The 12,623-nt window shown below is 43.2% G+C and overlaps 1 protein-coding gene across 1 annotated transcript in view; it reads right to left on the bottom strand.

Annotated features, from left to right (window-relative positions):
* TDRD9 (tudor domain containing 9) overlaps positions 1-12,420 on the bottom strand; it is an 88,240-nt gene extending 75,820 nt beyond the window's left edge. Inside the window, exons 1-4 of the mRNA XM_064571676.1 lie at positions 12,289-12,420; positions 11,274-11,396; positions 7,236-7,316; positions 4,597-4,761 (exon numbers count right to left, since the gene is read on the bottom strand). Of these exons, the coding sequence (XP_064427746.1) occupies positions 4,597-4,761; positions 7,236-7,316; positions 11,274-11,351 (324 nt within the window). The 5' untranslated portion in view covers positions 11,352-11,396; positions 12,289-12,420. The remainder of the gene's footprint in view (positions 1-4,596; positions 4,762-7,235; positions 7,317-11,273; positions 11,397-12,288) is intronic.
* Between the last annotated feature and the right edge of the window lie 203 nt (positions 12,421-12,623).

The raw sequence follows: 12,623 nt of genomic DNA, 5'->3' as shown, positions 1-12,623 counted from the left end.
ACTTGCCATCAGGGAAATACAAATCAAAACCACAATGAAACACCACCTCACACCAGTCAGAATAGCTAAAATTAACAAGTCAGGAAACAAAAGATGTTGCCGGGGATGCGGAGAAAGGGGAACCCTCCTACACTGTTGGTGGGAATGCAAGCTGGTGCAACCACTCTGGAAAACAGTATGGAGGTTCCTCAAAAAAGCTGAAAATAGAGCTACCCTACAACCCAGCAACTGCACTACTGGGTATTTACCCCAGAGATACAAATGTAGTGATCCAAAGAGGCACATGCACCCTAATGTTTATAGCAGCAATGTCCACAATAGATAAACTATGGAAAGAGCCCAGATGTCTATCAACAGACAAATGGGTAAGGAAGATGTGGTATATATATACACAATGGAATACTACTCAGCCATCAAAAAATGAAATCTTGCCAAGCGCAATAACATGGATGAAACTAGTGGGTATTAAGCTAAGTGAAATAAGTCAATCAGAGGGGCACCTGGGTGGCTCAGTCGTTAAGCATCTACCTTCAGCTCAGGTCATGATCCCAGGGTCCTGGGATCGAGCCCCACACTGGGCTCCCTGCTCAGCAGGAAGCCTGCTTCTCCTTCTACCATTCTCCCTGCTTGCGTTCCTACTCTCGCGGTCTCTCTCTCTGTCAATAAAATCTTTAAAAAAAAAAAAATAAGAAATAAGTCAATCAGAGAAAGACAATCATCATATGATTTCACTCATATGTGGAATTTAAGAAACAAAACAGAGGAGCATAGAAGACGAGAGGGAAAAAAACCAAGATGAAATCAGAGAGGAAGGCAAACCAGAAGAGACTCTTAACCACAGGAAACAAACTGAGGGTTGCTGGAGGGGAGGGGGGTGAGGGGATGGGGTAACTGGGTGATGGACATTAAGGAGGGCACATGATATAATGAGTACTGGATATTATACAAGACTGATGAATCGCTGACCTCTACCTCTGAAACTAATAATACAGTATATATTAATGAACTGAATTTTAAAAATGTTTTTAAAAAGAAAAAAATAAATGGGGACAAGAAAGGGACAGGAGAGAAGGAGCTAGTTAAGGTAAAGCGAGGAGGGGTAAACAGTGAATCAGAAAAGGTCCTTAAGAAGGTGGGAAGGGAGAAAGGCTGGTGTTCCACAGAAGGAAGGGTGCTTCTCCTACTGACATTAGGTAGTACACCCAGGTAATATGATGGCAGTAGTAACAATAATAAAATGAGAATTTTAACCAAAGTCCCCTGACTCCAAAAACCATTCAGCAGAATCTATACAAAACACAAATTTAGTAAGGCTTAAAGTTAGTATCTAGTTAGGTCTTAATTATTCATTCTTTGAAATATTTACCAAGCACCTATTAAGTACCACAGTATTTGGTATAGAACGCTAAAACCAGGTATTCTCCAACCTGTGGAACATAAGCCATTGGCTGGTGAACGGCCCTGGCTGCCCAGATCATGCAGGCTCAGAGGGCAAATGCTCAGTCCTGACCCAACTCCTCAGCATATCCTTAAGTAATCTTCTAAATGATTCCAACACTTAATGGCCAGTTGAAGAGAGACTTGTAAGCCACTGCTACTCTCACATTCCAAAATGGGTCAAAAAGTGCAAAAAAAAAAAAAAAAAATTGGGGGGGCGCCTAGGTGGCTCAGTCATTAAGCGTCTGCCTTCGGCTCAGGTCATGATCCCAGGGTCCTGGGATCGAGCCCTACATTGGGCTCCCTGTTCTGCGGGAAGCCTGCTTCTCCCTCTCCCACTCCCCCTGCTTGTGTTCCCTCTCTCACTGTCTGTCAAATAAATAAAAAATCTTTTAAAAAAAATACTCTTTAAAAAAAAATTTTTTTTAAGAAAATGCAGAATTTTAAAATATGATAATAAGCGTCCTCTCCCCTGTACCTTGAATATGGGCTGCATTTAGTGACTTGTCTCCAAAGAGCAAAGAAGAAGACATGTCCCTCCTTACCCTGTTTACATCTCACTAGGGGTGACAGGCAATGAGCAAAGGAACAAACCAAACATGCATACAATGTGCAGGCAAACACACACACACACACGCACGCACGCAAGAAAAAGAAAGGGGTAACGTTACAAGGGAGAAGCCTGGCAAACACTTCGTTGGCCAGGAGATCAAGGCCAGCATCACCAGGGATGAGCTATGCTGGTGGTCACAACACAATATAGGACTTCACCCCTGTGGTCTTCCTCCACGAACACATAGCCCCAAGTATACTCTTGAGAAAAACATCAGAAAAATTCTAATAGTGGGGCATCCTACAAATACCTGACCAGTACTCCTAAAAACTGCAAGGTCCTCAAAAATAAGAAACATCTGAGAAACTGTCAGCCCAGAGAAGCCTAAGGAGACATGACAACTCAAAGCAATGTGGGATCCTAGGACAGAAAAAGGAAATTAGGGAAAAACCAATAAAATCTAAATAAATACAAGTTTAGTTATAGTAATATAACAGTTTCTTAGTTCTGACATTTTTAAATGCTACAAACTAAACGTGAACTACAGAATCTAGGTGATAGATATGGAGGTGTTCATTATAAAATTCTTTTAACTCTCTTGGTTTTTTTAAACACGTCATTTAAAAAGTTGGAAAAACAAGACATGCTACATTTTAATGGCCATCACTGGCCTCCCTCTGACACAATTAGATTTGACAAAATGTGTCTTCTCACATTAGGTGGAACCTAGTCAGTCAACTCACTATCGTCACGACTATTGTTTACGTTCACATCACAAATGTTTGTAATAAAAGTCAAACTGCCAGACAGAGCACTTTGGCCCCATCCATCAAAATTACAAATGCATAAACCATCTGACCAGCAATTCCACTTCCAGGAACTTATTTTCTAGGAAGGCCTCACCTACACCAGGGTCTTCAACAGAGGCAGCTTACTCCCCAGAGATTGCCTGCAAACATTTTTGGTTGTCACAATGGGAGACCCTACTTGCATCCAGTGGGTCAAAGCCAGAAATGCTATTCAATATCCTAAGGTGAATGCACAGGGCAGCCCCCACCACACAGAACTGGCCCAAAATGTCAACAGTGCTACTAAGACTGGGAGAGCCTGGCCTCTAAGACACACTGTCACACGTGCAGAGCTGTTCTCCTGCAACACTGTTTTTATAAGAGAAGCCCAGAGGGGTGGCCTGGGTGGCTCAGTTGGTTGAGGGGCGGACTCTTGGTTTCAGCTCAGGTCGTGCATGATCTCAGGATCCTGGGATGGAGCCCCGCATCCAGCTCAGCCCTCAGAGAGGAGTCTGCTCCCTTTCCCTCTGCCCCCTCTCCTCTAAATAAATCAATCAATAAATCTTGGGGGGGAAAAAAAAAGGCCCAGAAACACTGGAGATTAGTGAGATACAGAATGACATATGCACTTGAAAGAACAGAATATAGCTCTAAAAAAGAGAATGAAAAAACCATGTACTGACGAGAAAAGACATGAAAGGGTGAATGAGAACGCAAGGTGCACGCAGAAGGAGCACTGCCCTTTCTGTAAAGGGGAGACAGTAGGTTTCCATTTGCTCCCGCACACATACCAATTTATGCAATGCTTCCTAAGAACTCCTTAACAGTGGTTTCCTCTCGTTGGCAGGGAAGCTGGGCAGAGGGCAGGAGTAGGAAGGACATAGTTTACACCTGCTCATACTTCTTGATGTTCAAATCCTATGAATGTATTACCCATGTGAAAATAATTTGGAGGGCTCCTGGGTGGCTCAGTTGGTTAAGCGACTGCCTTCGGCTCAGGTCATGATCCTGGAGTCCCTGGATCGAGTCCCGCATCGGGCTCCCTGCTCTGCGGGGAGTCTGCTTCTCCCTCCGACCCTCCCCCCTCTCATGTGCTCTCTCATTCTCTCTCTCTAAAATAAATAAATAAAATCTTTAAAAAAAAAAAAAAGATTTAGAAAATAATTTGGATTCAACTGCAGCTGTTCATAAGAATACATTATCACAGTTCTGCACCACAACAATACGTCCCTCCTTCAGTCTAGAGCAGTAAAGTTTGTCTTAAAAGCAGCAGTTCGGGGGCGCCTGGGTGGCTTAGTCAGTTAAGCATCTGCCTTTGGCTCAGGGTCCTGGGATCAAGCCTCGCATCATCAGGCTCCCTGCTCAGCGGGCAGCCTGCCTCTCCCTCTCCCTCTGCAGCTCCCCCCTCCACTTGTGTTGTCTCTCTTGTTCACTCTGATGTCTCTCTCAAATAAATAATCTTTAAAAAAAAAAATAAAAGAAGCAGTTTAATCAAAATAAAATTTGAAATAAGATTACCTCCCACCCCCAAATGAATCCACAATTCTGTAGATGACCAGAATCTGACATTTTTCATCAACAAAGTATAAAGCCAGTCAATAATTTTCACCGGAATATACAATGTGAGTGTTTATACACTCATGGTTTACAATAAACACGGGAGGTTCCTTCCACTTATTCTTCTCCAGTCCCCACCCCCCACCATCTCCCAGCTTGGGACTTCAAGCTCTGCTACAGTATTAACAACTGCAGCTGATGAAAGCAGGCTTAATCAAACACAAAAGTACATTCACTATAAAAGAATGCATTCCAACATACCCTGCCATGATGAATGTGCCCCAAATCATCAAGATAATACTCTTCAATTGAATGGGGCTTTCCTTCCACTTCAAAAACATAAGCAGGGTTCATCTTGTTTTGAACAGGAACAGCAAAGTAATCTGCAAACTCTTTACAATTGATGGTGGCCGACATGAGGATTACCTACAGAATAAGAGAAACCGTTAAAACAAATAAAATAGTCATAATAATAACTGAAATGAAATACTGTTAAAATGCCAAGCTTGTCTTCTGCTTTAATAATTTTCAAAATTTTAGTAGAATACATTGATTTAATCACTAGTGTAATACTAATCGTTGCAGTTTGAAGAATGCTCGGAGATACCACCTTTTATTATTTAAATTATTTATTATCTTAAATAATTTTATCAAGTGAGAAACTACATGTCCAATAAAGCTGAATTATAACCATTTATCTAAAATGAAACTTTGTAAAAGAAAACAAAACAGAGTAAGTTACTAGATGAGGTGTTACAGAAAGTGAGGGAGTAGAGCAGCCCTGGTAGACATGGAGTCGGAAAACCTTGGTTCTAAACCAAGAGGAACCAGTTCAGATCTGAGCAAGACACAAGAGGATTGGTGACCCACCTCAGGTGTTAGTTTTGCCAGAAATGCAGTATGAGAGGACACCTTTAAGAGACTCGGCCGTGAAAACAGGGGCAGCACTCACAGCACACCAGATGTGCCCTAAATAAGGCAGCAGCTCAACGAAGAATGCCCACCACCCACCAGCCTCAGAAATGCTCACCAGGGGTAAACACAACTCTCTGCTGGGGGCTGACTACCCACTGCATCCTGGCGAGTAGGATCTCTACGGTGTGTGCATCATAGCAGAAAAGTAACTTTATACAGGCATTATCTGCAGTTAGTGGGCATACAAAATATACCAATTTTCTCCTTCGACATTAGATCCAAAGAGTATTTTAAAAGCATATTAACCAGAATTCACTTTAAGATGAAATGCCTGATGTTGGAAGGAAGGCTCGGAGAAGCCACTTGGATGTAAGAACGGCCCCCAAGGGGCAGACCCAGTCACAGTAGATGATCTCTACACAATCTTCCAAAGGATAGTGAGGCTAACGACACGCAGGGCCTTTGTTCTGTTGAGGCAGCATGCGGTCATCAGTCAGACTGCTCAGGGCAACCAAGATTCCACACTGCCACCAGCTTCGCCTCCAAAGAGACAACGTGGCAGCCCGAGACACCTGCTTGTCCAGGGTGAGACTGGGCTGAGCGTGGTCAGCCAGCAGGGGAAGCAGGGTCAGCACCTGCAGGGACGGCACAGAGCCAGGAACTTCTACGGGTCTGTGTGGCAGAAAGGAAGACCTTCAGGCCCACCTGCCCACACTCCTGAATCGAAGTCTCCGGCAGCAGCTCTCTTTTTAAAAAGTAATAAAAAAAGAATTTTTGAGCATTTCAAAAAACTCTGTACAATGCCATCTAGAACCTGACTTCTAATTTCTTGGCCCAGAAAATATTCTGCTTCATAAGTTTCTTAATAAATTAAGAAAATACTGAAACTAACTAATGGTTTCCTCCGATTTATATGATAGGTACCAAATTCCTGGCCACCATTTTCAGCAGTGTGGTAGACTTTTTAAAATCCACTAGTACTCTTAGTTCTCTTTCCTACCGAAAACTAAAAAAACGTAATTAAGTCAATATCTAACTAAAAGTAGAAAAGTCATAACATGACAACTGAGAAAGGCCCCAATTTGTTGAACAATCTTTAATGTCATCTTTTAAGAGTCCAAAAAAGGAATAAAACAGCCAAATTCCTGCATTCTTTTTACAATCACCTCAAGCAATAAGACAACCATGTGCAATGTCAGGTTCCAGTCATTTAGCGCCCACCAGGTGAGAGGCTGACAGCCCCATCTTGGGGGCGGGGCAAGGAGAAGAAATGCTTCCATAAGCAAATAAATAGACGACACACTGGAAGACAAGACACTTTATGTTTAGAAAGCAACTTGCTTTCCAACAGCAATAAACCCTGTCACAGCCCTTTACACGGTGACACTTCACGACAACCATGGCTGCCCTTCAGAAAGCTGTCCCCACACACAGGGATGGCCTATGTCCAGAATGCATAATTATTATAACCCCTCGTTATTTTGGTCTGGTTCACACCTTGCTCCTTTTAGTTCACATAAGATGCAAACAATGCTCACATCCCCACCGACTTTCAGTTAACCCAAACAGAAGTCTCTACAACAGCTGCCCACATAACCGCTCTCAAGCTTCCACGTGCTCCGGTGCTGTTTTTAAAACAGATTACAGATATATTCACGTACCTTCAAATTGTGGTAATTTTTCAACCAAAAGCAGTGCATTCAACCAACACCCAGCATTTCATTAGAGTCAACTATTATTACATCATTTTCTGCCTGGAGAAAATTTCAGAATTTAATGCAACATAATAACCAAGAAGTATTCCATACTCTGATCCTAAGAAAATGCCCCTGAGCTAGCTTTCTAGCAAAATGTGGAGAAGTACGTGTGACAACAAATTTTTTAAGAGTCACTGCTTTCAATTGTTTCTGTAAAAATAAAGAGAAATAAAACTAAATAATAAGCCTTAACCCCTAAATATTTGTTACTCGTGAAATCAAATTTACCTTCACAAAACGTGAATTTGTTCTTAAAAGTTTACGGACCACCAACAGCAGGAAATCCATTTCTTCAGTTCGCTCATGTACCTACAAAATAAAAAAGCAGGACACCCCACATATCAAGCAACACATGACTGCCCAATGAACAGAGGGAAGTGGTTTTAATGGTGCACCCAGGAGACTGGGGACAAATCTGCTCTCTCTCTCTGCTAAAGGTACTTCCTTGGGACTGATATCACTCCCAGGTAAGAGAAAGCCAGGAACACTGGCCCGCAAACGAGAGGGCACAAAAGAGGCGTGTCACTGTCCGCACCCCCCACCCCTGTGCTTCTCTTTGGGGCCCTACTGGCATTTGGGCAGAGTAACGTTTAGCATCCTTGGGCCTGCCCCTTCAATGCCAATCATGTCCCCGGATCACTATAACAACCAAAATCACCCCCAGACATCCTCAGCACAGAGAACAACTGGACCAGCCTCCCCATGCTATCCCTGGCCAGCCACACACTTCTGCCTCAGTCTCATGTTACACTTATTTTAGCAAGTAAGTACAGGGTGAAAGCTGTGGCTGGACAGCAGCGTACCCCATCCATGATGTGCAGAGCTGTGTTCCCAAGGGCGGGCTAAGGTGGTCTCTGAACAGTTAGATCAGTCAAAAACAGGGAAAGCAGACCCAGGTCAGGAGCTGAGGACACCAGCGCGAGCTGCAGGAGCACTGGGGAAATGGTGTCAAGGGGGTCACCCCTGGATGGTTCACTCCAAGTTCTACCACTCAGGGAGAGCAGCTACTTCCCCCCTCCTCAGGTGGGAGCCCTTCAAGCAGAGCCCAACCAAGGTCCCACAGCTCCCTCAGCCTCCCCCTACTCTGCCGGCCCCAGAACCAGCCAACAGCAAAGGGTTGGGTCATGTGGGGCTGTTTTTTCACAAGAACCCTCTATTTGGTCACGTAGCCAGGATACCTCATTGCATAAGGGCACAGGAAGATTCTATTCTGGGACATTTTGCTGCCAAAGTGGAGAGATTAGCTACGGAGTCTGAAAGAGGGAGCTCTCTTCTTCTCGTAGTAAAAAGCCCAATGATTTATTCCACAGCCATGTCTGTTCCAGGTCCTACCCCTTCCTCACTCCCCACCAAAGGGGAGACGGGGAAGGGAGGACAGAGAAAAGAAAACAAAAACAAAAACAAAAAAGCAGCAGCTGGAAAGTATTTAATGTTCATGTCCATGGCTGGAGGAAATCCTAGAAACACCATTATAAATCGAATTCTTATGTCATTCTATCATCGGACTCCAGAACCCCTCCTCAACATAAACATTCTGTCTCTTCCTTGAGAAGGAAAAATACTCTCATCAGTGAAGAGCCCCAAAGTGACATCTCCTCAGCTTCTAGCTCGACCTCCACACTCTGACGCTAACGACCCGGCTTCTCCCTGGGCTCTCGAAGCCACCCTGCCTCCTCTCCCGCTCTGAGGACCCCACTCTCCTCAGGATGCCCACAGCCCTCTCCCTGCCACTGGCCTTCTCCATAGCACATAAACACACATACCTCAGCAGGTATCTGTCTCCCCAGGAGACTGGCTGAAAGGAGAAACCACGATTTACCTGTCTTTATAACCTCGGCACCTGATGAGGCAGGTACCGGAAAAAAGCTTCTTGAATGAACGGCTTACCTGAAACTACTTTATTATTTTTCAAGAGCTGAGAAGTTAAAAACATTAGCATCCCATTTTCAACTGCGTGGTCATCTTCAATCTTTGCTCTTAGATTTGCTTTGAAATTCAATCATCCCACACAATTGGAACAATAGTTTATAAACCTACAATTTCAAGTATAATCCAATCCAACCTCTGCTGAAGCAAATACTTATCGGCATGCCTACTAGGAGCTAGGGATACAGTAGAGCCAGAAGCTGTTGTTAACAGAGTGACAAGACAGGTCTCTGCTAGCGACCGGTGCCCTGCAGAGCAAGCTCTTGCTGAGAGCAGCCAACAGGAGCTATGACGGCACAGCTTCAGGAAGGACTGAAGTCAGTAACACAGGTGGATGGGGTGTCCTCGTCACTCAGGGATGTGTGCGCAAGAAGCCCACTTAGACAGAAAGGCAGTGGATACACAGAAAATACACAGGGATGCCAGCGGCAGAGCTCCAGAGTAAACTGCCCAGGGCGCACCCCGCAACACCATTTGCTGTGTGGAGCCCTCCACTTAAGGCTCAATAAGCGATAACTACTGTGAACTTGGCAATGCCACCTTTGAGTACACTGCCCATGAAACCTGCATTTCCTCCTATCTAATCCAAAGACACTCAAAAATGCCAAAAATCATAAAGAAAAATCCTGAACCATGGTGATTAACATAATAAAACAAACATTTATCAGGGCATTTCTGCAAAGTAACCTTAGTTTCTTGCACCATTTTCCTAGGAGCTTAGGAATTATATCATATGTACAACAACAACATAAAACCTTTAAAAATACAGAACTCAGAGTACTTGAACATTTGTAAAATATTTTTAATTAATTTTTAATGATTTTTAATATTTTAATATCGTACTGATTTTAAGTAAGAAAGTTGTTCTTGTATTAGACAGTGGTGTACAATATTACTTCATGGGATAATGTTTAATTAAAATATACTAATTTATGTATTTATTAGCTTTATCCGTAAAGCGGAGAGAACTGCTGCATAATTTTAAGAAAAATGTAAATGAGGGTTTTGGCATCACTAATAAAGTTAAATTAGCATAAGTTTAAAAAAAAAAAAGAAAAATCCTGAACCATACTGCACGTTACACTATTTTGCAAAGAACAAGAGATCATTTTCCTACTTTCTACTCTCCCAAACACCCCCTAGTAATTTAAAACCATGTTTAGGGGCACCTGGGTGGCTCAGTCAGTTAAGCACCTGCCTTCGGTTCAGGTCACAATCCTGAGGTCCTGGGATCCAGCCGCGCACTACCACCTCCCTGCTCAGCGGGGAGTCTGCTTCTCCCTCTCCCTCTGCCCCTTCCCCACACTCGTGCATGCACATGCTCTCTACCTCCTCTCAAATAAATAAAATCTTTAATAAAAATAAAAATTATAAAACCACATTTAACTGTACACAAGCTAGCAAATGCACTCACTCAGCTCTACCTGAAGTATGTGTGTTATTAATGATCACACATACTTCAAGAGAGTAGAGAGACCTGACCCTCCACAGCCACCCAGATGGCTTCATTTCAGCCTCTGTCTTCAGCTCCATCTCCAACCTTCCACAAATCTCTCTCTTTGCTGAAGCTTCTTAAGGCATAAATACTGGGGTTTAAAACTCAAGAATGTGGGGCGCCTGGGTGGCTCAGTTGGTTAAGCGACTGCCTTCGGCTCAGGTCATGATCCTGCAGTCCCGGGATCAAGCCCCGCGTCGGGCTCCCTGCTCAGCGGGGAGTCTAGTCTGCTTCTCCCTCTCCCGCTCCCCCCTCTTGTGCTCTTTCTCTCTCTCACTCTCTCTCTCAAATAAATAAATAAAATCTTTAAAAAAAAAAAAAGACACTAATTATTCTTGTTACAGTAGACAGAAAGTATCTGCGATGCACACAAAATACCTACATACCAGTATCTGATGGGGCTAACACTCTAAACCAGAGGTCGGCAGACTATCCCTGCAAAAGGCAGACAGTGAGAATGTCCAGCTTTGCAGAACACGGCGGCTGATGCAGCCACGATTCTCTTCCGCAGCAATGCAGCCACACCCATAAACAAGCAAGCAGATCCGTGTTCAAATAAAACTTTATTTACAGAGACAGGTGCCAAATTTGGCCTGAGAGCTGTATGTAGTCTGTCAACCCTACCCTAAACAAGGAATGTGGTCATAGTCCCCAACCTCCAAGCCTGCGTTTTAGAACTAAGAGCAAAACAGAGAATCAACATTCATGAACAGAATAAGGCAGATATAGACCCACAGTACTTTTTGACACTTTACAAGGAGAGAACATTTACAGTAATTTGCAGGGTTCTCTTCTAAAATAAGAACATGAATATCAGAGCAGACCTATGCAAAAGAAGTACTTACTTCATCAATGAAGACATGGGTGAATTCCATCAAACTCTTAGCACTAACAATTTTCTGAAGCAAGACCCCTGTTGTCATATAAATTAACTTGGTGTCTTCTGTTGCTATTTTCTCTAACCCTACCTAAAAGTAGGGAAGGAAAAGAGAAAGGAGAAAACTTTCAGGTTTAAATGGTTTGCATTTAACTACCAAAAAAGGCCATGTCCATTTATTATTGGAGATAAGTAAGAAAGGGAATAAAAAATACAGAACTTAAATTAAAACTATTGTTCTTGGAGTGCCTGGGTGGCTCAGCTGGTTGAGTATCTGACTCTTAATCCCAGCTCAGGTCTTGATCTCAGGGTAATGAGTTCAAGCCCCACGTTGGGCTCCACGCTGGGTGTGGAGCCTACTTAAAAATAAACAAAAACAAAAGCTGTTGTCAAGTTGATTTTTTTCTTCTCTTTTTCGGTGGGGGGGAACTATGGCTTATCTAGTCATGTCTCATCTGTATCATTTTTACGTTAAGACAACAGTGTACGAAGACCTCTACATACAAAGAAAAATTACAAAACCCATGAGTCTGAGAATTCTCACTTCTTTCCTGTTCAACTGAGAAACTGAAGTTATTACCAAGAAATTCAGTTTCACTATTTTCAGGGGCACCTGGGTGGCTCAGTTGGTTGAGAGTCCAACTCTTGATTTTGGCTTGGGTCATGATCTTCAGGGTCCGGAAATCAAGCCACATATCCGGCTTCGTGCTCAGCACAGAGTGTGCTTGTCCCTCTCCCTCTACACTTCCCCCTACTCGTGCACGGGCTCCCTCGCTCTCTTTGGAATGAATAGATAAAATCTTTAAAAGAAATTGGCTAACAAATTCAGTTTCACTATTTTTTTTTTTTTAATTACACCACAGTTCTGCTCTGTAAGCAACTGGTTTCATTTCCATTTCCAGAAGAAAATAACCACATCTTATCATCAACTTATATGGAATAAAGAATTCACAAGGAGGGAGACGTCTTGCTCTCAATCTCACCTGATAGCCCACCAGCCCACCCAACGTCCAGGCTCGTTCTTTACTGATCCATCTGGCAATACTGCTGGCCCCTATCTTCCGAGGTTGGGTCACAACAATGTTGCAGTAGGTAGAGCGCTGAATATAATGATCCAGGATATACTGTGGGAGCTGAGTACTTTTACCACTACCCGTGGCACCATGTATAACCACCACAGAATTACTTTCTATCAGAGAAATAACCTAGAATTTAAAAAAAGTTCTTTTGAAATTGCCACAAAATTAACGATGACATAGACTATTACCTAGAAGTCAAAAACTTTATCTTAGGAGGATGTTCAGGATTTATCTGCCTT

The sequence above is a fragment of the Mirounga angustirostris genome, unplaced genomic scaffold (assembly GCF_029215605.1).
Source record: "Mirounga angustirostris isolate CCGP_5_RB_7025 unplaced genomic scaffold, mMirAng1.0.hap1 SCAF_9, whole genome shotgun sequence".
Lineage (NCBI taxonomy): Eukaryota > Metazoa > Chordata > Mammalia > Carnivora > Phocidae > Mirounga > Mirounga angustirostris.
The sequence above is the reverse complement of the archived record's forward strand: the minus strand, read 5'-3'. Positions and strand labels throughout refer to the sequence as shown.